The sequence below is a fragment of the Pelodiscus sinensis genome, chromosome 12 (assembly GCF_052426305.1).
Source record: "Pelodiscus sinensis isolate ZL-2025 chromosome 12, ASM5242630v1, whole genome shotgun sequence".
Taxonomy (NCBI): domain Eukaryota; kingdom Metazoa; phylum Chordata; order Testudines; family Trionychidae; genus Pelodiscus; species Pelodiscus sinensis.
In genome coordinates this window covers 665,607-688,487 of record NC_143063.1, presented here as the reverse complement: position 1 = coordinate 688,487, position 22,881 = coordinate 665,607, and the positions used below count along the sequence as shown (strand labels likewise).

General features: G+C 46.5%; 1 protein-coding gene across 6 annotated transcripts in view; it reads right to left on the bottom strand.

The window, feature by feature from the left end:
- Positions 1-22,881, bottom strand: part of HYDIN (HYDIN axonemal central pair apparatus protein) — a 389,432-nt gene that overhangs the window by 192,170 nt on the left and 174,381 nt on the right. For all 6 annotated transcript variants that reach the window (XM_089781371.1, XM_089781372.1, XM_089781370.1 and 3 more), the window contains 5 exons: positions 18,820-19,043; positions 15,553-15,620; positions 8,037-8,272; positions 4,607-4,707; positions 2,748-2,883 (listed from right to left, as the gene is read on the bottom strand). In XM_089781371.1, the coding sequence (XP_089637497.1) occupies positions 2,748-2,883; positions 4,607-4,707; positions 8,037-8,272; positions 15,553-15,620; positions 18,820-19,043 (765 nt within the window). The remainder of the gene's footprint in view (positions 1-2,747; positions 2,884-4,606; positions 4,708-8,036; positions 8,273-15,552; positions 15,621-18,819; positions 19,044-22,881) is intronic.

Below are 22,881 nucleotides of genomic sequence, written 5' to 3'. Positions count from 1 at the left end.
GAGGTGGTATCTGAGCCTCTAGCTATCATCTCTGGAAAATCATGGGAGACAGGAGAGATTCCAGAAGACTGGAAAGGGCAAATATAGTGCCCATTTATAAAAAGGGAAATTAGAACAGCCCAGGAAACTACAGACCAGTTAGTTTAACTTCTGTGCCAGGGAAGATAATGGAGCAAGTAATTAAAGAAATCATCTGTAAACAGGTGGCAAGGTGATAGGGAACAGCCAGCATGGATTTGTAAAGAACAAATCATGTCAAACCAATCTGATAGCTTTCTTTAATAGGATAACGAGTCTTGTGGATAAGGGAGACGCAGTGGATGTGGTATACCTAGACTTTAGTAAGGCGTTTGATACGGTCTTGCATGATATTCTTATCAATAAACTAGGCAAATACAACTTAGATGGGGCTACTATAAGATGGGTGCATAACTGGCTGGAGAACCGTACTCAGAGAGTAGTTACTAATGGTTCACAATCCTGCGGGAAAGATATAACAAGTGGGGTTCCGCAGGGGTCTGTTTTGGGACCGGCTCTGTTCAATATCTTCATCGACCATTTAGATAATGGCATAGAAGGTACGCTTATTAAGTTTGCAGATGATACCAAGCTGGGAGGGGTTGTGACTAATCTGGAGGATAGGGTCATAGTTCAAAATGACCTGGACAAATTGGAGAAATGGTCTGAGGTAAATAGGATGAAGTTTAATAAAGACAAATACAAAGTACTCCACTTAGGAAGGAACAAATCAGTTTCACACATACAGAATAGGAAGCGACTGTCTAGGAAGAAGTACGGCAGAAAGGGATCTAGGGGTTAGAGTGGACCACAAGCTGAATATGAGTCATCATTGTGATGCTGTTGCAAAAAAAGCAAACATGATTCTGGGCTGCATTAACAGGTGTGTTGTGAGCAAGACACGAGAAGCCATTCTTCTGTTCTACTCTGCGCTGATTAGGCCTCAGTTGGAGTCTTGTGTCTGGTGCTGGGCACCACATTTCAAGAAAGATGTGGAGAAATTGGAGGGGGTCCAGAGAAGAGCAACAAGAATGATTAAAGGTCTAGAGAACATGAGCTATAGAGGAGGGCTGCAGGAATTGGGTTTGTTTAGTTTGGAAAAGAGAAGATTGAGAGGGGACATGATAGCAGTTTTCAGGTATCTAAAAAGGTGTCATAAGGAGGAGGGAGAAAACGTGTTCATCTTGGCCTCTGAGGATAGAACATGAAGCAATGGGCTTAAACTGCAGCAAGGGAGGTTTAGGTTGGACATTAGGAAAAAGTTCCTAACTGTCTGGGTGGTTAAACACTGGAATAAATTGCCCAAGGAGATTGTGGAATCCCCATCTCTGGAGAGATTTGGTCCTGCTATGAGGGCAGGGGACTGGACTCGATGACCTCTCGAGGTCCCCTCCAGTCCTAGTATTCTATGATTCTGTGATTCTAAGGGACCTGCTCTTGGCTCTACAGAAATCATAGGTATGAGTCAGGAATTACTGGACGTGATTATCTTGCCTGGGTTACAATAGGCCCTTCTGACCTTCAGCTGCCTAGGCCTTTCCAGGACATAGTACAGTCATTTACTTGCTCAAGGCATCACCTAAAGGCAACCAAGCCAGCCAGAGATTGAATGCCAGGAGTGCCTGTTCCAAGCATCTTTAGGCTTCCTTAGTTACTCAAAGCAATGAGAGAAAACAGTGGCTGTGTTGGCTGGTGCCCCCAAATATGGAATAGTGTCTATGTCTGCCCGATGGATATAGCTGAAAGAGGAGGGAAAGACATCATTTTCAATTGTGTGAGGGTATTTCAAGCAACAGAGAATATCAAATCACATACAATGGGGGGTACTTTTACTGGCATGTACATGTGAGACAGCAAGAAAAGCAACTCTCCCCTTCAGCTCCTTCCGGGTTCCGCTGCTCTCAGGAGAGATGTCTCCCAGAGATTTTCACCTTAGGACCAAGGCAGCAGTTCCATCTGGGGCTCTCTGTGGGGCTCACCAATGGCGCGCCCAGGAATATATGCTGAGTCAGTGTACCTTCCAGGCACTCTCGCCCCAGCTCTTCCTTGGCTGGCTCCAGTCCTCCTGTGGCATATGGATTTGTGAGGCCGAAATGCCCACATGCCAGTTACCTTTCTGTTGCCAGACTGCAGCCTGACTTTCGCCAGCAGTGAAATGGAACCCTGGCTTGCATGGTCTGCTTACTTTGACAATCTTGTGGACCAGTGCAAGTTAACACCGACCCCCCACTTTCTAACCAATGAATGCCCAATGCGTAACTATACCACCACCAGATCAGCAGCTGCACCTCTTCAACCCATCTTACTGCTGAGTCATCAACAGAGCTCACAGAAGGCTTTGAATTGTTCCCCCTTCCTCTTGTAAAATGGGTTACACCATGAAATGTCAGGGCATGCCATACAGACACCAGCCATGGATCAGTCAATGGCTTTCTTCGGGTTCCTCTTGTGAACTACAGCCTCTCTCAGAAAGAGACCCTTGCTGTTTATAGTGTATTGTGTGAATCACTCCTGCTCTCGGTGCTGTGGGACCCTCCCCTTTAAGAACTTTGTAAGTGCTCACCTGCAAGCGAGTTCCAAAGAAGAGAACTTAAACATTCTCATATCCAGAGCAAGGGAGGCTAGAAACACCACCCCCACAGTATCAGAGCTGGGAAAACCCTTCTATTCGCAGAGAGCCCCATAGAAATGGGTGAAAAGCAGCAGAAAGGGAGGATGAGATGACAAACCTGAGGGAGAACTCCATAGCATCCTGGAAGCTCAGTGTCATTCATTAGCATCACCATCTGCTGGTATGGGAACTTCAGGAAACACCGTCCAAACGTCACCACAGGATTAACCACACGCAGAGGAGGAACAACACACCTAGCCCCCCAAAACACCAAGAAAATATAGTATGTGTTTATTCCCAGATTATGATGAAATGGAGCGTAACATATTTGTCATTGTCACAAAGAGGCTGTTTACCCATGCAGTCATTAATCATCTTAACATTCTTTTTATTCACTTCTTAATCAACAACCACTGGTTAAGGATACATGGAGAACCTGCTCTGGGTTTTTACTCCACAGTGCTCTGTTAATCCTGGCAAGCAGTCAAACAGGGCACAATTTCTCAGAGTGGGATCCAGCTGGCATCCTGAGCTATCTTAGCCTGGATGATTTGTACTGGTTGGTTTGTATTTTCTGTGTTTTCAGCATGGAAGGAATGTGCAGCTAAAGCCTTCTGCCAAATCTGTGTTCATGTGAATTAACTCTTATACGGGCCCAGGACTATCAGATTTTGTGGGGCTCCCTAGGCTCTGGTGTAGGGCCACAATGAGAGGTTCAGTGTGCAGGAAGGGGCTGTGGGTTTGGGCAGGAAGGTGGGTGCTGGAAAGGTGAGGGCTCTAACAAGGGGTGTGGTCCCTAGGATAGGGCTGGCAATGAGGCATTTGGGGTGCCTCAGAAGGGTGAAGGCTCCAAGCTGAGGCCAAGGGGTCTGGAGTGCAGGAGCTATGGGTGAGGAGTCTGGAAGGGAGTTAGGGTGTGGGAGGGGACTCAGCGCTGGAACAGGGGGTTGGGGTTCAGGGCACTTACCTGGCACATCTCTAGCTCCCCTTTGGTGGTGGGAAGGAACAGGTGACTCCAGGCCTGCAGGCACCATCCCCTGTAGCTCCCATTGGACAGAATTCTCAGCCAATGGGAGTAGTGAGGGTGGAGCCTCCAGGCAAATGCAGCTCCCCCGCCTCCCCACGCAAGGAAGGGCTAGCCCAGAACACAGGGTTTTTAGGGGCTGCAACCCATAAGTCCCAGGCTGAGGGGACTCCATCCCCCACCCCCTTAGCCCAAGTCCCTTGGCTGCAGTCCCTAAAGTTCATAGTGACTTCAAAGGGAGTAGTACTAAGCCAGTATCAAGGTCTTTTAAAACTGCCCTCAATCTATATATATACACAATTATACATGCAGGGCCAAATGTAACTGCACTGAAGTCAAACAAGTTAAAGTCCTACACTATCTGACCCAGGAAAAATGTTCCATGGCTCAAATTTGTGATGGCGAATAACTTAAACTAGAGGAAAGCAGATGAAGCTGAGTTCAATCTATACAGCAAAGAATAATACTCCTTCATTGCTGTCTTTTGTTTAGTTCTAGCTATAATTCATTTGGTCTTAAACTCTTCACTTTTAATCAACGTGCTAATTGTCTGAAATTAGCTCTCCCCCTTCCCCCCAATTGTGCGGACATCTATGCCTCAGATGTCTTCATGCCAAACAGATTTTTCATTGCAGGAAGTGAATACAGCCTCTCTCCGAGTTACGAACCAAACACTTGGCCATAACTCGATCCATTCGTAACTCAGACCCCACTGAGTTACACGCAACTGCGCTGTTTGTAAGCGCAGGTCGCGTTCATAACTCGGGGACCGCCTTTATGACCGCTCCATGGGAGCTTTGGTCGTAAGCGTGAATGGTCGTAACTTAACCATTCGCAACTCGGGGAGCAGCTGTACACTGCTTTTGTCAAAACCTGTGTTAAGTACAGTACTCAGGGTGAAATGAATGGCAATCAGGGACAAGGGAGGAATGCTTGCAAGGGTGTATCAATACCTTGCTGTGATTAGAAGTGCCAGTACTTCCTCTCCAATACCAGCCACATCCACCACCAATGCCAGTTCATATTTCTTCACAGTGTTGGAACAGAAGGTCACCTAGAGCAGGAAAAGGAGAACAAATATTTATTTTCAAAAGCGTTCTCTCAGATGGGGTGCTCATTCAGCAACTTCTTCCCTTTTGTAGGACTTCTGGAACTTGGAGATCATTTGCTGGACAAGGTCTCTGTTGAGTAAGGTTGCACTGTTCAATAGGTCTCAGATGAGGATCTTTGAACCACCACTGGTCCAGGAACCATTTTCTGGTGGATCATTAAGGAAACATTTTAAGAAAAAACTATAAGGGATTAGGAAATCTAGGACCAGAGATGGACTCCAGGATCTTTTTTATTATTATTAATAATACAAAGGGATCCACAGAATGGAAAAATGGGGAAATGGTGACTTCACCAATGCAAATAATTTTTCATTTCCCGAAGGAAGATAACTTTAAATGATAATGGATGTCCATGATGGCTTAGAAAGCAGCAGTTCAACAAGCTCTACAGCTTGGTACTGAGCACTCAAAGGCGTCTGTAGGGATGGTCTTTCTAAATTTGTTGTCACTGAGAATGAAAAGGAGCCAAGAGTCGCCCTGGCCACCTTTGTGTTTTAGCAAACACACCATCATCTAGAATCCTTCCATACTTGTGTGTGCATCAGAGATGACACTGTTGCTTGTTTTCTCTGATTTATTTTAGCCACTACTCTGTAAAAAGGAGTGTGTCTCTGCTTTGGTCTATCTGGAGATGAGTTCACAGTTGAATGAGAAGTTAAAATTCCCAAAGAGTTCGGACATATTGCAAAATAGAAAATGTAACTGTGAAGACACCTATATTTGTTAATTTCTTACATTAGATAGCACAATAACAAACCCAAAAGGCCAAAAACATAACCTGTCCTGTCCTATGCAGGTGGAGGACTAATGTCCGCTCCCACACAGCAGCCATGCTAGCTAGAGCTGTGGAATGGCTATGACAGCTGTATATGTTCCATGTCACAATGGCCCATGGTCTGCTGGCTCAGGGATGTGACCAGTCCCATGCACTGCAAGGGGTATGAATTAAAAATCAAGTGTGCTGAAGTCTGCATCTCCCATCCTCTAGGAGCATTATGCCCTCCCAAAGAGCACAGCTCAGGACCTTTCCCCCTCTTCCCTTGGTGGGTGTGTGATGGCTCTTTCTGAACATCCCAGCATTCACTGACTAAAGGGTTAAACTCAGGTAGCTAAAGGGTGTTGGCAGGGACCCAGGACAGCCAATGGGAGAAGCTGTTGAGATTTGAATGGGAAGATATACCTGTCTGCTGTTTTTCTTTGTGGGAGTTTTAAACCAGGAGTTGGGGGAACAAGATGAATTGAACCAGGCAGAACTACCATGCCTCCAAAGAATACTGGGCATGGAAATGGACTGGACCTTGAAGCATGGATTGTATGTAGATAGTGAAATGCCTATTCAGAAGTGATCCGGTTATTTTCTGTGTTATGTTGTTTGGTTAAACTTCTCTGTGCTAAATCCATGTGCCCCCTCTTCTCCCCCCCCCCCCCCACACACATTGTACCTTAAGCTGTATCCCAGGGATGGAATTTTTCTCTGTGTTTCTAAATTGTTCTTTTCTCAGTTGCTTTAAAACATGTAGCAACCAAGTATGCTTTATCAAGTATAACTTTTTTTTTAATACAGTCATCTTTTTAAAAGTGGTGATTTGATTCTTGTGTCCTAGTAGGTAATAGGAGGTCTGCGTATGCATGCCTAAGACTGAGAGGTCAGCTATCAGAGATTACAATTTGTTTTCTCTTTTTATTCAAGCTTTCTTGTTTTAGAAGCGCTTGAGGTATCCTCCTGGAAGAAGTTCCTAGTGCTTCTGCCTGGATTCAAGAAGAAAGGGGTTTTTCACTTGGTGGTGGCAGCCTATCTCCCAAGGCCAGAAATTCTGTGATCTTGGAAGTTTTTAAGCAGAAGCCTATAGAGGAAAGGTATTTTTAAGGTCTCTTGAAGATTCCCACCTTCTGCACTCAGAGTGCCAGAGTGGAGAACAGCCTTGACAGTGAGTCTAATGCTTAACGCAATGACTTTGGCCTAAAGCTTCATCTCTAGGTTCACTTACAGCAGGTGGCCCCTTGAGGCAAAGTTACATTTGGACAAACTCTGAATTGAGATACCAGGCCAAATACAAGTTTAATACCACCAGGTGCAACCCCACCGACCTGAATGCGTTCATTTACCAAGGCTGAATTTGCCCCTAAGTGAATACTTAGGCTATTTGTATAACCAAGTTAAGAATCAAGGAACCGCACAGGATTATCTTCTCCAAACATCCATGCTAAAGCATAAATAGGATTCTGCTTCGTAACCCATACCAGGATCCATACACAAGAGGAAATCGCTGTGCCAGAGTTCGTCTTTGCTTGATACCTCCTTCTGATAAAAATACCTTGATTTTTAAGCTAATGTTACAGATATGGTAGCAATCCATCCAATATATCGTTTTTTAACTGTAGCTAAATATGAAAGATAATTGTACTACATTTTGGCTATGAGTTGAAATGCAAGCCAAACACTACACATTGTCTCTAGAATGAGGTAGAACTTTGGTTTTCAGTGTTACATGACTAAATATCAGTTACACAAATGGAAACAGTCATTTTTATGATGCTTCTAGCTGCTTTAGCCTCGTAGCAAGATTTAAAAGATTCCCTTTAACCCAGGTCTCCTGAATACATGTAAATTAAATACATTCATTGTGGTTTTAAAATCAAGGCACCAAATTTAGCTCTCAGTTACACAAGTGTAAATCCAGAGGAAGTCTACTTGAATAGGGCTATTCTAAATTTACAATGGATAACTGACAACAAAATCTGGCCCCAAAGCTGCTGGGATCATTAATGGGTACCCTAACTTTCAATGTCCCTTCTCCCGGAGATTACAGCATGTAATGAGACTTAGTGGGAGAGCAAATGTGAGGAGAAAGACTGTGAACTATTTTTGGTGATAAAGAATCATAGGGTTGGAAGAGACCTCAAGGAGGTCATCAAGTCCAAACCCCTGCCCAAAGCAGGACAAATCCTAACAAAACAAAACAGAAATTACTTTTTAACTACTATTTTCCATCCTAATTCTTCTTCCTCTCAGAGTTCAATGGCTCTAAGAAGTTCTCTAAACCCACATCTGGAAACTCATTAATATGTGGCTACTGAGATTGAAATTCATAATCTGGACCTTGCAGTTTCAGAAGCCAAACTGCACCACTTTGAGTGCTCCCACAACAGGGGTTATGAAAAGCTCTTGGATGACTGACATTACAATCAACCCAACAATGACAGAAGCCTTGTTTTAGCTCTGAAAACCATCAGCCTGTCCTGTTCAACTGTAGTTTGACATACACTGTACCTGAATATCCAGGAGTCCTTGCGAGCGGATGGTACCACTACAGGGTGTTATGGTAAATTCTTTTGGCTTGTCATTTCCCTGGGCTCTGTTTCTCCACGATGTTCTTGTGATGTCCAGGATCTGAACAAAACTGGTAACACTTGGATCCCCAGGTCCATCTCCAGGAATGCGAAGGTTGAATGTCATGGGGACCAAAGATGTGTTACTAAGGCAACATGATAAGGTCTGAGGAAACCCTATAAAAGAATGTCAGTTTATGCAGGAATTATTCATTGTTTTCTAATGTGAACATTTCAAAATGATAAAAACTATGCTTGGAATTTAGCTCTTTTCACACCAAAACACAGTTAATTGAGAAGCTAAGTAAGTAATTAATCTTCACTTGGTCTCCTTGTAAACTGATCACGCAGATTGATTCCATGGGAATACTAATTTACCATTCTTGATTACCAAACGTAGGAAGATTTTCATCACAGCTTTAGTTGGGAAAAGTCCTCTCTAACTAGCATTGACAGTTATTCATTTATGAACCTGCATCCAGACAGAGCATGATGGGCATATTAGAGTAAGACCCAATTTCTGCCTCCTTTGTTCATGCTGAACTGGGTTTTATCCCAAGATTTTCAATACACAAATAAAACACAGCACATGGTACTACTCACCAAGGGTGTGTCTAGACTACATGCCTCCTTCGACGGAGGCATGTAGATTAGCCAGATCGGAAGAGGGAAATGAAGCCGCGATTAAAATAATCGCGGCTTCATTTAAATTTAAATGGCTGCCCCGATCTGCCGATCAGCTGTTTGTCGGCAGATCGGGGGAGTCTGGACGCGATGCCCCGACAAAGAAGCCTTTCTTCATCGACACAGGTAAACCTGGTTTCACGAGGCTTACCTGTGTCGATGAAGAAAGGCTTCTTTGTCGGGGCATCGCGTCCAGATTCCCCCGATCTGCCGACAAACAGCTGATCGGCAGATCGGGGCAGCCATTTAAATTTAAATGAAGCCGCGATTATTTTAATCGCGGCTTCATTTCCCTCTTCCGATCTGGCTAATCTACATGCCTCCGTCGAAGGAGGCATGTAGTCTAGACACACCCCAAGAGAAAAAGTAGCAAAATGATGACACTGGGAACTACAGCACCATGGAAAAATCCTTCCACTGCAAGTTTCTTCTTATCTGAGGCTTTGTCTACTCTTCTAAAATGAAAGCACAGCTGTCGCAGTGCCCCGCAGCAGCATTTTAAGTGAAAGAGTGGCTATGGCAGGCGTGCTAGGAAAGAGCTCTCCCAGCACTTTGTGTAAATCACCTCCACAAAGGGAGTAGCGAAGAGTGCTGGGAATGCAGCTCCCAGTGCTGGAGTCCAGTTCACAGTGCTGTAACTTGCTGCACTCAGGGGAAGGGATGCTTTTTTACACCACTGAGCCAGAAAGTTAGGGTATCTCTAGACTGCATCCCTCTGTCGACAGAGGGATGCAGATTAGGCAGGTCGACATTGCAAATGAAGTGGGGATTTAAATATCCCGTGCTTAATTTGCATAAAAATGGCCACCATTTTTGCCGACTCAGCACTTTGTCAGCAAAAAGCAGCAGTCTAGAAGGGGATCTGTCAAGAAAGAAAGCCTTTTTTGACAGATCCTGTAAACCTCCTTCCAGAAGGCATAAGGGATCTGTCGAAAAAGGCTTTCTTTCTCCACAGATCCCCCTCTAGACAGCCGCTTTTTGCCAACAAAGTGCCGAGTCGGCAAAACGTGGTGGCCATTTTTATGCAAATTAGGTGCAGGATATTTAAATCTGTGCCTCATTTGCAATGTTGAACTGCCTAATCTGCATCCCTCTGCCAACAGAGGGATGCAGTCTAGACATACCCTTAGAGCTCAGTCATGCACTAACATAGACTTGCCCTAAGTCAGAGTCCTGTTCTCAGCAGATGAAATGGTGAAACTTCAGTCAGCTTCACTAGAAGCAGGAATGAATCATTAGTGACAAATATGAGCAAAGCTGCTGCACTCCTGCTACCTACTGAAAAATGCTGCTGCCCCAAGGCACATCCAAGTCTGAACACTGCTTTTCCCGACGAGGGCGTATTGGAAGTCTGGCTACCCTGAATCACATTGTCAAGGAACGCACTTTAAACTCCCCAGTTACTGACTTGCAAGTTGCCATTTTTAGGCAAAAAGAGACTGCAATGTTAAGCTGGATTTCATATGCAAAGTTGACACCGGCAGAAGAGATTTTAATAGAAACATGGACTGGCTCTCTCATTTCTCCTTCAGGTACTCTGACCTTCTCATCACTGTTGGAGTGAAGCAATATCCACACTAATGTAATTAGCACTGATGTTACACTCCCATCTTTGTATCCCTGTCTTTTTTTCCTCTTTAAGCATCTGAAGAAGTGAGTTTTATCTGATGAAAGCTTATGCCCTAATCCATTTGTTGGACTTTAAGATGCCAGCAGACTCACTACTTTTTCTGAAAGAGACTAATATAGCTCTCTGAATATCTGGACAGATTGCATACATTTCCATGTGCTTTGTCACAATTAAAGCAAAAGGGACTAAGGTTGGTTCTTGTAGATTTTTCACTGTTAAATCAGACACTCATGGGATTGCTTCTTCATCATAAGTGATTTTTACAGCTCTTGCAGTCACATGGACTGTAAGTGCTAACTCAACTAGGGGTGCCAGCTAGGGAGGCTGCAGCCCCCTCCCCCCTTTGGCAGTGATTTCAAAGGCTTGGGACTCAGGCCACTGTCACAGCCACAGTAGCAGCAGTGGTGGGTGGGAGCCGCAGACTCCTTTGAATCACTAGGCCCAGGGGCAACTGCCCGTGTGTCCCCCCCACCCCAAGCAGGCCTGCTCACAGCTCGTGCCCCTGGGGCAGAGAGTCGGTTTTGTTTACAAACAGAAACCTGGTGATTAGGATAATAAAGGGCTGGTAATTAAATGAAGAATCTGAAACTCCTTAGAGGAAGACAAGAATCCCTTTGTGACGGCGCGTTGGGGGTTCCCCGTCTCCTGCACCCCGAAATGGCACAAACAGACTGCACCAGCCGGTGGAATAGAGGACGTTTATTGCCTCTCCAGGATACAGCACAGCACAGATGTAATCTGGTCACAGAGCTGGGCTAGGATGCCTCAGGCCCCCTTGAGATGGGGGAGACTGGGCCCCTAAACTCCAGCCCCTTTCCCTAGGCTATCTCCTCCATGCTCCCAGACAGCAACTAACCCACACTCTTCCAGCCCTGCCCCCCAGCCAGGGCAGCATCCACCTTCCTTTGTTCCTCTCCATGGGGGTGTCTGGTTCAACAGGTTTGGCATCACCTTTGCATAGTGAGGTTTTCCCTGCTGGGTCTTGCTCCAGACAGCAGAGGTCACCACTGCCCAGCAAGTACCCCCACTACGTCACACCCTTGTATGAGTGGGGTTGAAGAAAGAAGGCAGGGGATTCTGAAGAAATACAGTTAAGCTCTGAGCCAAGTTTACATTCAGAGAAGAGGGATATGGGAGGAAAATAAGTGAAAAGAAGGGACCAAAACCCAAGGAAGGGCTAGTAGCGGTTTAGAAAAATTCCCACTCTATCTGTGGAACTTACGTGTACCCATGACCATAATATCTGAGTGCCTCACATCACAGCTTCTTCCCATTGTACAGATGGGTCACTGAGGCTATGTCTACACTGCACATTAATTTTGAAATAAGTTATTCCGGAAAGAACGGTTACTTACCTTGTAACTGTTGTTCTTCGAGATGTATTGCTCATGTCCATTCCATGAAGGTGTGTACGCAAAGCGCGGACGCGTCATTGGAGATTTTTTTTCCCTCAGCAGTACCCGTCGGGCCAGCAGGGAGCCTCCTGGAGTGGCGCCGTATGGCAGCCGATATATACCCCTGCTGGCCCTCCATCCTCTCAGTTCCTTCTTACTGGAGTACTCCAAGAAGGGGAGGCGGGTGGGATTGGAATGGGCATGAGCAACACATCTCGAAGAACAAGAGTTACCGTTCTAACCTTCCACCGCCCTGCCCAGGACAGCATCCTCCCTGGCCTGATGTGACAGCGCGTAGTGGTTGGCAAGGTGTGGTCGGAGGACCAAGTGACGGCCCTGCAGATGTCCAGGATTGGGACCTGGCCCATGAAGGCCATGGAGGAAGCCATCGCCCTCATAGAGTGCACTGTGAGGGGGGGCTGGGACCCCTGCTAGAGCGTAGCACTCCCTGATACATGCAGTGATCCAGCAAGATATTCTCTGTGTCAAGACTGGTTGACCTCTTAAGCGTTCCGCAATCGCCACAAAAAGCTGTGGCGATTTGCAGAAGGGCTTGGTCTTTTCTAAATAAAAGGCCAAGGCCTTCCTGATGTACAAGGTGTTTTAGGCCCTCAGACAGGGCCCCATTACCAGGTACAAATAACCATCCACAGCCTCTCTCAGCTTTACTGGGTTTGGAACCCATGCCCCTTGTCTAGCAAGTGCTACTTAGTTTATGGCGAATCCCTCTGGCATAAAACAGTTCCACTATTCCACTGTCCTTGATTCACATAATCAGGGTAACAACACGTTATCCCCCTGCCTCAATAACAGAGAGACTGGGGATCCTACAGTGGCCAAAGTGACCATTTGGGCTGCTGTGAGCACATACTAGGCGGGGTGGATATGCCTATGCAAATGAGATCAGCCCCTGAAGTCTTTTTGCACCACTCGCCACAATTCACCACCAGATGTCAGAATAGAGCTTATCCTGACCTTGCTTAAACTATAAACTCATGTTCAAAAGCTTCAGAGGGATTGCCAAGTCAGTCTGTAACAGGAAAAACGTAACAAACAACAAATAAACTCGGAAAGGATTTCCAGATAGAAACTTCCATCAGAAACACTCTTTCCCACCTTCATTTGGCCAAGAAATTGCTCACTTTCCTCTCTGCGATAACTCTCACTCCATAATTTCATGCTATAGCACACATTATTAGGGATAATCCTGAAGTCCACTTGGCAGATAGTTCAAAACACACCTACTCGTTGGCTAGGCAGGCTGGTGACTATATACATCACCTATAAGGTGCACTGGGCTGTCACGTTCACTTTTAGATGAAATTCAGGGTAACCGTATCTAACAACAGCCCTCTAAATGGGTTATGCTCCAATTATCACATTCTGGCTCTTCTTTACCTTCCATTATGACAATTATACTTGGTAAGAATGTTCTGATACTTCTGTAGTTTTCAGAACATGCACAAAACAGCAAGTAGAGTGTTAACTCAGGAGAGCACACAGAACTGGGCTGCTTGCTCGGCCAGCTAAACCTGTGAGGAAATGCACATCACCCACTCTCCAACTACAAGTATTAGATGAAATAAAGTATGGAAAGAAACAACTTGGAGAAGCAGATGTCATTTCTCCAAGTCCTACAGTCATACATTCCTATCTCAGGCCTCACCTATGGAAATCTGTGGATTGAACTAAAAGGTAGGAGCTCAGTTTCGAGGATACAAGTATACTATCTAGAACCCCCAAACTGGCTGAAGTCACTAAACAATGGTAATAGTTAACCGTATATTTTAAAAGGAACAAGGACAGAGCCTCATTAATTAAATCAGATTAAAGGAAATGAAACTCGCATTACCTAATTGTTTTTCCACCTATTTCTTTTTTTTTTCCAATATGAACTGTCTAGAGTCATTTTATCTTTTTATTCAAAAGGAAACATGAGTAAAGGACAGTATGGTGACGCATGGAAAGGAGAAAGTGCTCAGGAACAGTAATTAATTTTCTTAAAGAATCCATGAAAAGCATGAAAACAGAGGCATACTAAGCAAGAATGATACTATGACTTCAATTAATCCACAATTGATTTCACATTTAGACTTTAGATCCTCTCTGTGAACAGACTTTTGTAAGGCTGAGATGGAAACTCAGATTAAATGATCTGCATTTCAATGGAGATGTTCCAAATGCAGGAGAATGTGTCAGCTCTGCCCTGCTTTCAATGGAGAACAAACCAGAATCTTGGACTATCAACACCTACCCCAGAGCTACTGAATGGATACATTAGCTGGTAAGAGATAATGAGATGTCCATACAGAGTGAATAACTTCTCCATCAAAGGACAGTGGAATAAGTGATTTCTTTGCCTGGGATATCAAATAATTGCCCAGGACAGGTACAGGTGAGTTATATGACTAACTCCTTTTCCTGAGAAGTACAGAGAGCAGTTAACTTCACCTGTCCATCCCTTTCTCCTTCAGCAACAAGACCCTTTCTAGTTATGCTGCTGCCAAAGCCTATTTTAAAAAACAAAAACAAAAGAAAAGAAAACCCACCAAAAACCCACTAAGCACTCATGGACACTGTACAACATTGACACTGGCTATCATGGCAGCTTCCTCCTATTTGACATCTCTAAATGGGAAATGAAATACAAAGAGCTCATGATACTACTTACCATAAAACTCCGATGGTGAACATTCTATAATGCATAATATAACTCCTAGTGTTCTCTCCCCATTCAAAAACTTTTAAAAGGCCCTAAACCCCTCCCCCTCCTTTCCCATGGTGCTGAAGGTTCCTGTCATTCCTGATGAAGTCCAACACACTTTTCAAGAAACTTAGTCTCATAAACATGCACATTTGTGATTAAGAGCTGCTCAAATGCTGCGTGGGAGATTTCGATCCTTCTAGGTGCAGTGATTGGGATTGTCTCCCTGGTACTTTGATTCATTAGCAAATAGCTCCCCATGTTGTTTCCAATGCAATATTGTCCATTATGTATTTATTTGACAAATGGCCTGACTCTCTGAAACAAAGCTTGTGTCAGTACCCAAAAGCCTTATGCAAAGGCTCTCATGCAGTGGAGGCTCTCACACTACATGTTGAACCTCTCTAGTCCGGGACACTCTGCTCTGGCAGCATATGGGGTTGTTGAACCACAGAGTCCCTGGACCAAAGAACTCCAGGATGCAGAGAGGAACCCCTGTGGCCCCAGGGCTGGCTGCGGAGTCCTGGTGGACCTGGGGCAGTGGAGCTTAACAGCCCCAAGGCAGTGGAGGCCTGGCAGGCCTAGGGCTGACTCCAGAGCCTGGTGTCTTCAAGGTGGCAGCAGAGCCAGGAGCCCATTGGCAGGGGAGCCCGGCAATCTGCAGACAGATCCCAGGAGAGCCCAGAGTCCATCAGCAGAGGGGCTGACTTCCCCGGTACAGCAAACTCCCACCTTCGGGTACCGAGGTGCCAAACCAGGGAAGTTCCAACCTGAGCTGGGGCAGGTGACCCTCGGCACCTCTTGGGCCACAGTACCTGTGCCACATAGCACCCCTGCCATTGCAAGCAGCCCTAAGAGCCGCCTGTAGTGCGTGGCACTTCAATGGCAATTTAAAGGTCTCCAGGCTTCAAGTGCTGCTGCTGCCACAACAACTGAAGCAGGGGCCAGAGCCTCAGGCCCTTGAATCACCGGGCCCAAGGGCAGTTGTCCCCCTTGTCGGCAGGCCTGGACCTCACTATCAGCAACTAAGGAAAATATTACTCACCAAAGGAGACGTCCCCGAATCGCAGGGATGGTACATTGAAATGAAACGTTGGTCCAATGACACAGCCCCTGGGAGGGAAAGGCATGGGCGGAGTAAGTGTCACTCTGGTTTGTAAGGAAGAGTCCAAAGCAGTGCAGCTGGGGGGATGTTGGTCTTAGATTCACCAGTATCAAATGATAAGAACATAAGAACAAACTCAACACACCTCCCACCTCTGCTTAGCAAGGCATCGGTGTGGAAGCTGGGCAGCCTAGCTAAAATAATGGATACATGCAGCCGAGGAAGGCTGGCTCCATTTAGTCCTGTTTATCAATCTGACTGGTTAAGTCAAAGTCTTTCTGCAAAGGAGGGAAGCTGGGATCGAGGGAAATAATTTGGAAAGTCAGGTTTCCATCCCACCCTCGGCAAGGACATGGAGTATAACAGTTTCCCTTGCGCATGCCCATTTGGAAGTGCTAGGGACAAGTGCCAGAGCCCCTAAAACTCCATCCAGCGATGCTATTGTAGCTAAGCTTCCAGACCATAGCTTCACTGGCTCGATGCTTTTCAAAATGCCAGCAATGGTTCTGGGTCTTCTTGTGAGAAATAAGGTTTGCCTTTCACTTGATGAATACAGACCCACACGGCCAACTGATTTGCAAGATTCTGATACATCAAGACACCTGTCAGTGAGCTAGCACTAAAGAACATGGTGCTTGTACTGGAATGGTGGCAGAAATATGCCCACTAGCCACATACACACTGGCTGACAATTAAAACAATGACCAGTGCACCACTGAATTATGCTGCCAGCAATCTGAACTGTTCTGATGCCAGCTCATTTTCCTCCTTCTCCCTTCCTTCTCTCTCAGCCCCTTTTTTCATGGACATTTGCAGACTCCACTGAAACTAGTGACTGGAGCAGCACAAGCTAGATAAGTGCTTCCTGCCTAGTGCAAAGAACTGACAGCTCTGCCTTTCCATACTGAATAAAGAACCAGAGCTCTTGCACTGAGCCGTCACAGCTGCTTCTCAGGATTGTGACTGCAGCCAAGCTATGTTTGCTGCCATCGAAAGGAAATGATAGGGTGGCTTCCGCTGTCCTGTTGGGAGGATATTTACAAATTGTGTGTATAGTGCACACAATTCCGATACCCACTTCACCCATCTACTGAGCTGGAGGAGAGGTCCAGGAATTTGCAGGTCGGCTCCCAGCAGAGGAGATATCGGTGCTTTGTGGATAGGGTAGATTTTAAGCAGAACTAGTTTCAGTTACCAGTCCTGGAAGACAAGCAGTCGGTCCCATCTTTCGGACGTCTCGGTTCAGAATCAAGTGTTCAGTTCACAGGAAGCAGTTTTGTCTATGAATAGACTCTAATCAGAGACCACAGCAGACAGCAAACTCACCCGCTACTTGCAGAGGTCCCTCTGCAAGAACCACTGCCTCTATACACAATCTTGCATAACAAAAACTTAAACCTCTGCTATATTCCCAAGACTGACCACTTGCTCAGGAGCTAAGAAAAAGAACTGGGAAGACTGTGTAACAACGTTCCCTGCTGACACCTGCTGGAACACCACAGAGGAAAGCTATTTCTAAAATGCCCGATTGTGGATTCTACCAGGAAATTACCAAAGACCAAGCTGACCATGCAAGGGGGGGAATTATTTTTCTTTAGGTTCTTTACATCTCTGACTGAATGAGTTAAACTCTGTATGCTTCACAGAAGCTCTGGACACAATGCCATAGCTAACCCTAACCCCCCACTCCTCTTTTAGTGCTATCTGCAAATGTAATTATCTTATAAATGCATGTTTCTCTGGTTGAGGTTTATGGATCACAGCACTTGCTATGCTAAGCACAGAAAATACCATAATCATGTCCAGTGCTAGAGCACAGAAGATGTTACTGTGCTTTTATATGATGTATTAAAAGACTTCTGGTCACAGGCACAGACCAGGCTAAAGCCCACTGCAACACTGGTAACTGCCAGAACTTCTGGTTTCCCTGGCTGCAGGTCCAGTCCTTCACATCATCTTCATGTAGCTCAATGGGGGCCGAAGCACTCAACACACTGAGAGATCAGGTTATCTGTTATTTCTCTCTCTGCAATAAAGCCCACCTAAGTGCAGGTTGCTCAAGAACTGGAAATTTACTCCTTTGACAGCCAAGCAGGCTTGAGATGACATGACTCTGAGCAGTATCTTTTGTTATGACCCTGAGGACTAAAGATTTAAGGTCCTCCATCTCCTAGCCGGCCCAGATCTACAGCTGTGGCACCATGCACTTCCAAACCTTACCACTATTAGAAATCTTGGCTACGTCTACACTGGCCCCTTTTCTGGAAGGGGCATGTAAATCTCACTAGTCGTCGTAGGGAAATCCGCGGGGGATTTAAATATCCCCCGCGGCATTTAAATAAAAATGTCCGCCGCTTTTTTCCAGCTTTTAAAAAAGCCGGAAAAGAGCGTCTAGACTGGCCCCGATCCTCAGGAAAAAGTAGGAATAAGAGCCTCCGGAAAAGGGCACTTTTTCCTGAGGATCGGGGCCAGTCTAGACGCTCTTTTCCGGCTTTTTTAAAAGCCGGAAAAAAGCGGCGGACATTTTTATTTAAATGCCGCGGGGGATATTTAATCCCCCGCGGATTTCCCTACGACGACTAGTGAAATTTACATGCCCCTTCCGGAAAAGGGGCCAGTGTAGACGTAGCCCTAGAGTTCCCAGTTCTTCCTGTATTTCCCGTACAACCTACCCTGAATGAGCAATTACACTGAAAGCACCCTTTTTGGAGCTCTGCATAAGGCAGATTATGGTCTCAGAAGGGTGTTATCATGTTGAAGAAGTCTATGCAAACAGACTATTCTGAAATCAAAAATAATGATTGGCCTAATTGTAAGGAAGCTCCAGTTACGGCTGGTTTACCGGGGACCAGTAACTTCCTGGTTACAAGCAGAAAATGTAAGAGAATAGGATCCTTGCTTGAAGAAACTTTTGTCCTCTCACGAAGCATTGTGTTTGCCATGTGAATGCCGCACACCGTCGGGAGATAATGGAGGCTAAATGGCTAGAGCAGAGGATAAAGTATCATGGGATCTATTCGTGGCTCTGCCACTGGTTCCTTACGATGTGACCTTGGACAAATCTCTGCTCTTCTCCTTGGCTCCAGCTGTAAAATAAGGATTCATACTCTACCACACAAGGGAGCTGCCAGGATCGAGACTGTCCTAAAATGAAAGATGCTTAAAAAATGCAAATTATTAATGAATACTCATTATAGCCCATCTTACCTAATAGTTAAATTCACAGGCTCAGGGGCTCCATTCACACTGAATTTAAACTCCTCTGTGAACTTCCCCAGGATGGTGGAACAGAAGGAGATCTGGATGGCTTGATGTCCACCTGGCAGAATGATGCCCTCTTTTGGATCCAGGATAAAACAGGCGCCCAGTGCAGTAGATGGAGGGATCAAGTTAAAGAGGGCATCAATGGCTCCTTTATTAGACAGGACTGCCTGCAGCAGAAAAAGGGAAGGAATGGAAACATACAAGGAATCTCTCACAGATTGAATTGACTTATTTTCTAATTAAATGATTAACATCTGAAAAGGAGAGAAGAAGTGACAAGACCTTGCTTGTTGGAAGCTAAGGAAAATACTGCACTCAATTAAAATGGCAGCAGTTCCAAATAAGTCAAGGGTATTGCTCTGAATTTACAACAGCACCACTGAGAGCAGAATATCCTCCCTGTTAACTGAATTTGCAGTACAAAAAAAATCTGTGCTTTTGGAAAATTCTCCAAGAGCAGCAGAGAACAATTACGTTATTCGGCAGAAGCATCATATAACATCATGCTCCCAATGATCCTAATCCTGCAACATTCTGAATGCGTTCCACTCCCTTGTGGCCAGTAAGCTGAAGGCACCTTGCAGAGTCGAGTAATCTGCGTTATCATATTGATAATGTTCATACTTCTAGTCTAGAACTGGGAGCATAAAACAGATTGTGAGATAGACAGATAGGCAGGCAGGCAGACAGACAATCCTTGTATGTATCAAATGGTGTTTATCCCTCCTTTGAAAAGCACTTTGGGTCCTCAGATGAAAGTTTCTATAGCACATAAATGCTCCTCTCCATGGAAATCTTTCGTAAAAGGTGAAAGATTTCATAAGAAAATGTTCTTATACAAAAGTATTGGTTCAATACAGACCTTTTAGGGATGTCAAGCAATTAAAAAATTTAATTGCGATTAATTGCGTGCAACTCCCCTTTGAAACGCCGCAGCAGTGATTCAATGGGGCAGCACTGCATGGAGTCCCCAGCTGACCCCAGGCTCCATGCAGTGCAGCCCCTTGGAAGCGCCGCTGTGGTGTTCCCAAGGGTCAGTGCAAGGCGGAGCCTGGGACCAGCTGGAATCTCCAGCTGACCCGGGCTCCATGCAGCACTGCCCCTTTAGGGCGCTGGAGTGGCACTTTAAAGGGACAGTCCAAAGGGGCTTTGCAACGAGTCTGCGAAGTGCCACTCCGGTTATCAACCAGAACGTCCAGTCAAAAAAGGACTCTGGTGGCTCTGGTCAGCATCACTAGTTGGGCTGCTAAAAGTCCAGCAGGCGGTGCAGCAGGGCTAAGGCTCCCTGCTTGCTCTGGCTCTCTTTGTCCCCTGGGAGCAGAGGCATGTTCCCCCTCCAGCTCCTATGTGTAGGGAGGGCTGGGACCACCGCATACTGTCCCCGTCGTAAGTGCCAGCTCTGTAGCTCCCATCATCTAGAAACCATGGTGAGTGGAAGCTGTAGGGGTGGCGTATCGAACGGGGCAGTGCACTGAGCCACCTGGCTGTGACTCCACGTAAGAGCTAGAAGGGAGAACATGCCATTGCTTCCACAAGCTGCTTAAAATAACTGCCACCCACAGCCTGCACCTCTAAGCCCCTCCCACCTAAGTTCCCCCTAAGCTGGGTAGCCAGCCCAGCCATGTAGCTTCCCATTAAGCCCATGCAGGGACTCAGGGCTGCAGTGGGGAGAGATCTCTCTCCCCAAGCCCTGAAGCTACCACAACCAGCAAGGAGCCCCTTCTGCCAGCTTCAACACCAAGCTGCTGGGGACGATGTGGAGGAAGGCAGCCTTCCATGCCAGTCTTTTACCAAGCTGCTGCCACTGGGGGAAAGGGGCTCCTCCTTATCGTCCCCAGCAGGGAACTGTCCAGGGAAGCCCAAGCTCCAGCCCCCTACCCCATGTTGAGCCCCCATAGCCCTACGCACCCTCCTGTACCCCAAAACTTTCTTCCCTGACCCTACTCCAAAGCCCACATGCTCAGCCCAAAGTCTGTACCCCCTCCTGTATTCTAAACCCCAGTACAGAGCCTGTCCCCCCGCCCCCGTCCCTGCATCCCAACCCTCAGTCCAAAATCTCTTCCCAAACCTGGAGCCCCTTCCTGCACCCCAAGCCCCTCATGCCCAGCTCCACCCCAGAGCTTGCACCCCCATGACAAAGGGAGGGGTGATGGAGTGAGCAGAGGTGGTGCATCAGGGGAGGTGGGCAGGGAGCAGGGCCTCAGAGGAGGAAAAGGGCAGAGCAAGGGAGTCTGATTCTGTGTGAGCAGAAACATGGCAACCTTATATAAAGGCCAGCGAACGGGGGGCAAATACCAGCACAACCTGTTCCAAGCAATTTTTATCTTATAAATATTTACAAGCACAATCTAAGACTTTCACAATTGTTTGTGGCAAATTGTGAGTTTGGGGAGGCAGTCTGTGAATTGCCTGGCACCCACAAATCCCATTGTCTTGAATAAGAGATGTAGGCCTCAGCTTCTCTCCAGATCTTACACTTTATACTGGTCAAAAAGTCCCAACTACTGTCGACAAACATTGTTTCACCGATAAATTTTGCCTTAGGCAAAATTACAAATTTCTTCTTTCTGCAGGGTGACTCCCTGCCATTTCCACAGACAGATTTCATCTGTTTTACAATCTCTCGCTCCCTTTTGTCCTTGTAGAATCTAGCAAAGAAGCATGAAAATCTAGTGTTGCTGCAAAGAACAGTTGTATATTAATCAAGGAAAGAATGAAAATAATCATGCTCCTCCTTAGTTCCACCAAGTCCTAATAAGGGATGTGAACAACCTAGTTAACAGGTTAGACATTAGGTTAACGTTTAACTGGATAACTGACTAAGCGAGATCCAGGCGGGGGACTTCACCAACCCAGCCATTTCTACCAGTTCTGTGCTGGAGCTGGCTCCCAGCCACCATGCAAGGGCTGGGGCTGGGGCTGGCACCAGATCCTGGCTCCCAGCCCCCACCAGAGCAGCCCTTGTCCACAGTGGGCTGGACTCCCCATGGACAGAGGCTGCTCCAGACCTTCCTGAAGGATGCCTGCAACCCCTGTTGCCTGGGCTGCTCCAGACGAGAGCAACCTCTGTCCACAGCCGGCCCCTGCAGCAGGGAAGGAGCTGGAACCGGTTACGGGTGATGGTCACTGACTGGTTAACCTTTCACATCCCTAGTTCTAATACAAGCTACATCAGTGGTCACCAGCCAGGGGATCGGGAGCAGGATCTACTGGTAGATCTTGGAGCCTTTGACAGGTGATTCTGAGAGGTTTGGCTGGGAGGCTGTCAAGTGCCGGCTCTTCATCTGCCCCTCTAAGCACTGCCGTGCTGCTCCTGCCCCGAGCCTCTGGCTTGCTGTGCCTCCACCCTGTACCCCATCTCCACAGAGCAGGGGCAGGGCCAGGGATGGAGGGAGTTTGCTGGCTGCTTTTGGGAATGGTGCAGGGCCAGAGGAGGGGTGAGCCTGCCTTAGCCCCCCCACACCACCACCCAGCAGCCACCTGTGGTAAACGGTGCCCAGCTGGAGCCTGCATTCCAAACCTTGGCCCCAGTCCTGAACCCCTCCTACACTCCAAACCTTTGCCCTAGCCCCCCTGCACCCAAACTCTCTCACAGAGTCTGCACCCCAAGTCCCTGCCCCAGAGTCAGCTCAGAACCCCTGCCACACTCCAAATCTTTTAGCCCAAGAGCAGAGGCCACATCCCCCTCCCTCGCACACCAGCCCTCTGCCCCCAGCCTGATAAAAGTGGGTGGGGGTGGGGGAGGAAGGATGGAGTGAGCAAGGGTGGGGCCTTGGAAAAGGGATGGGAAGGAGGCAGGGCAAGAGTATTTGGGTTTGAGGTGGATCTTGGATTGCACTTAAATTCAAAAAGTGATCTCATGCTTAAAAAGGTTGGAGACCCCTGAGCTACACCCAAGCTGAGACTTACTCATTATGCAGATGCCAAGAACAGCACTGACAAAGGGCAACATCTAGTAGTTTAAATTTGTTTCAAGTAAGGAAAAAAATAAATTGATAGAAAGAG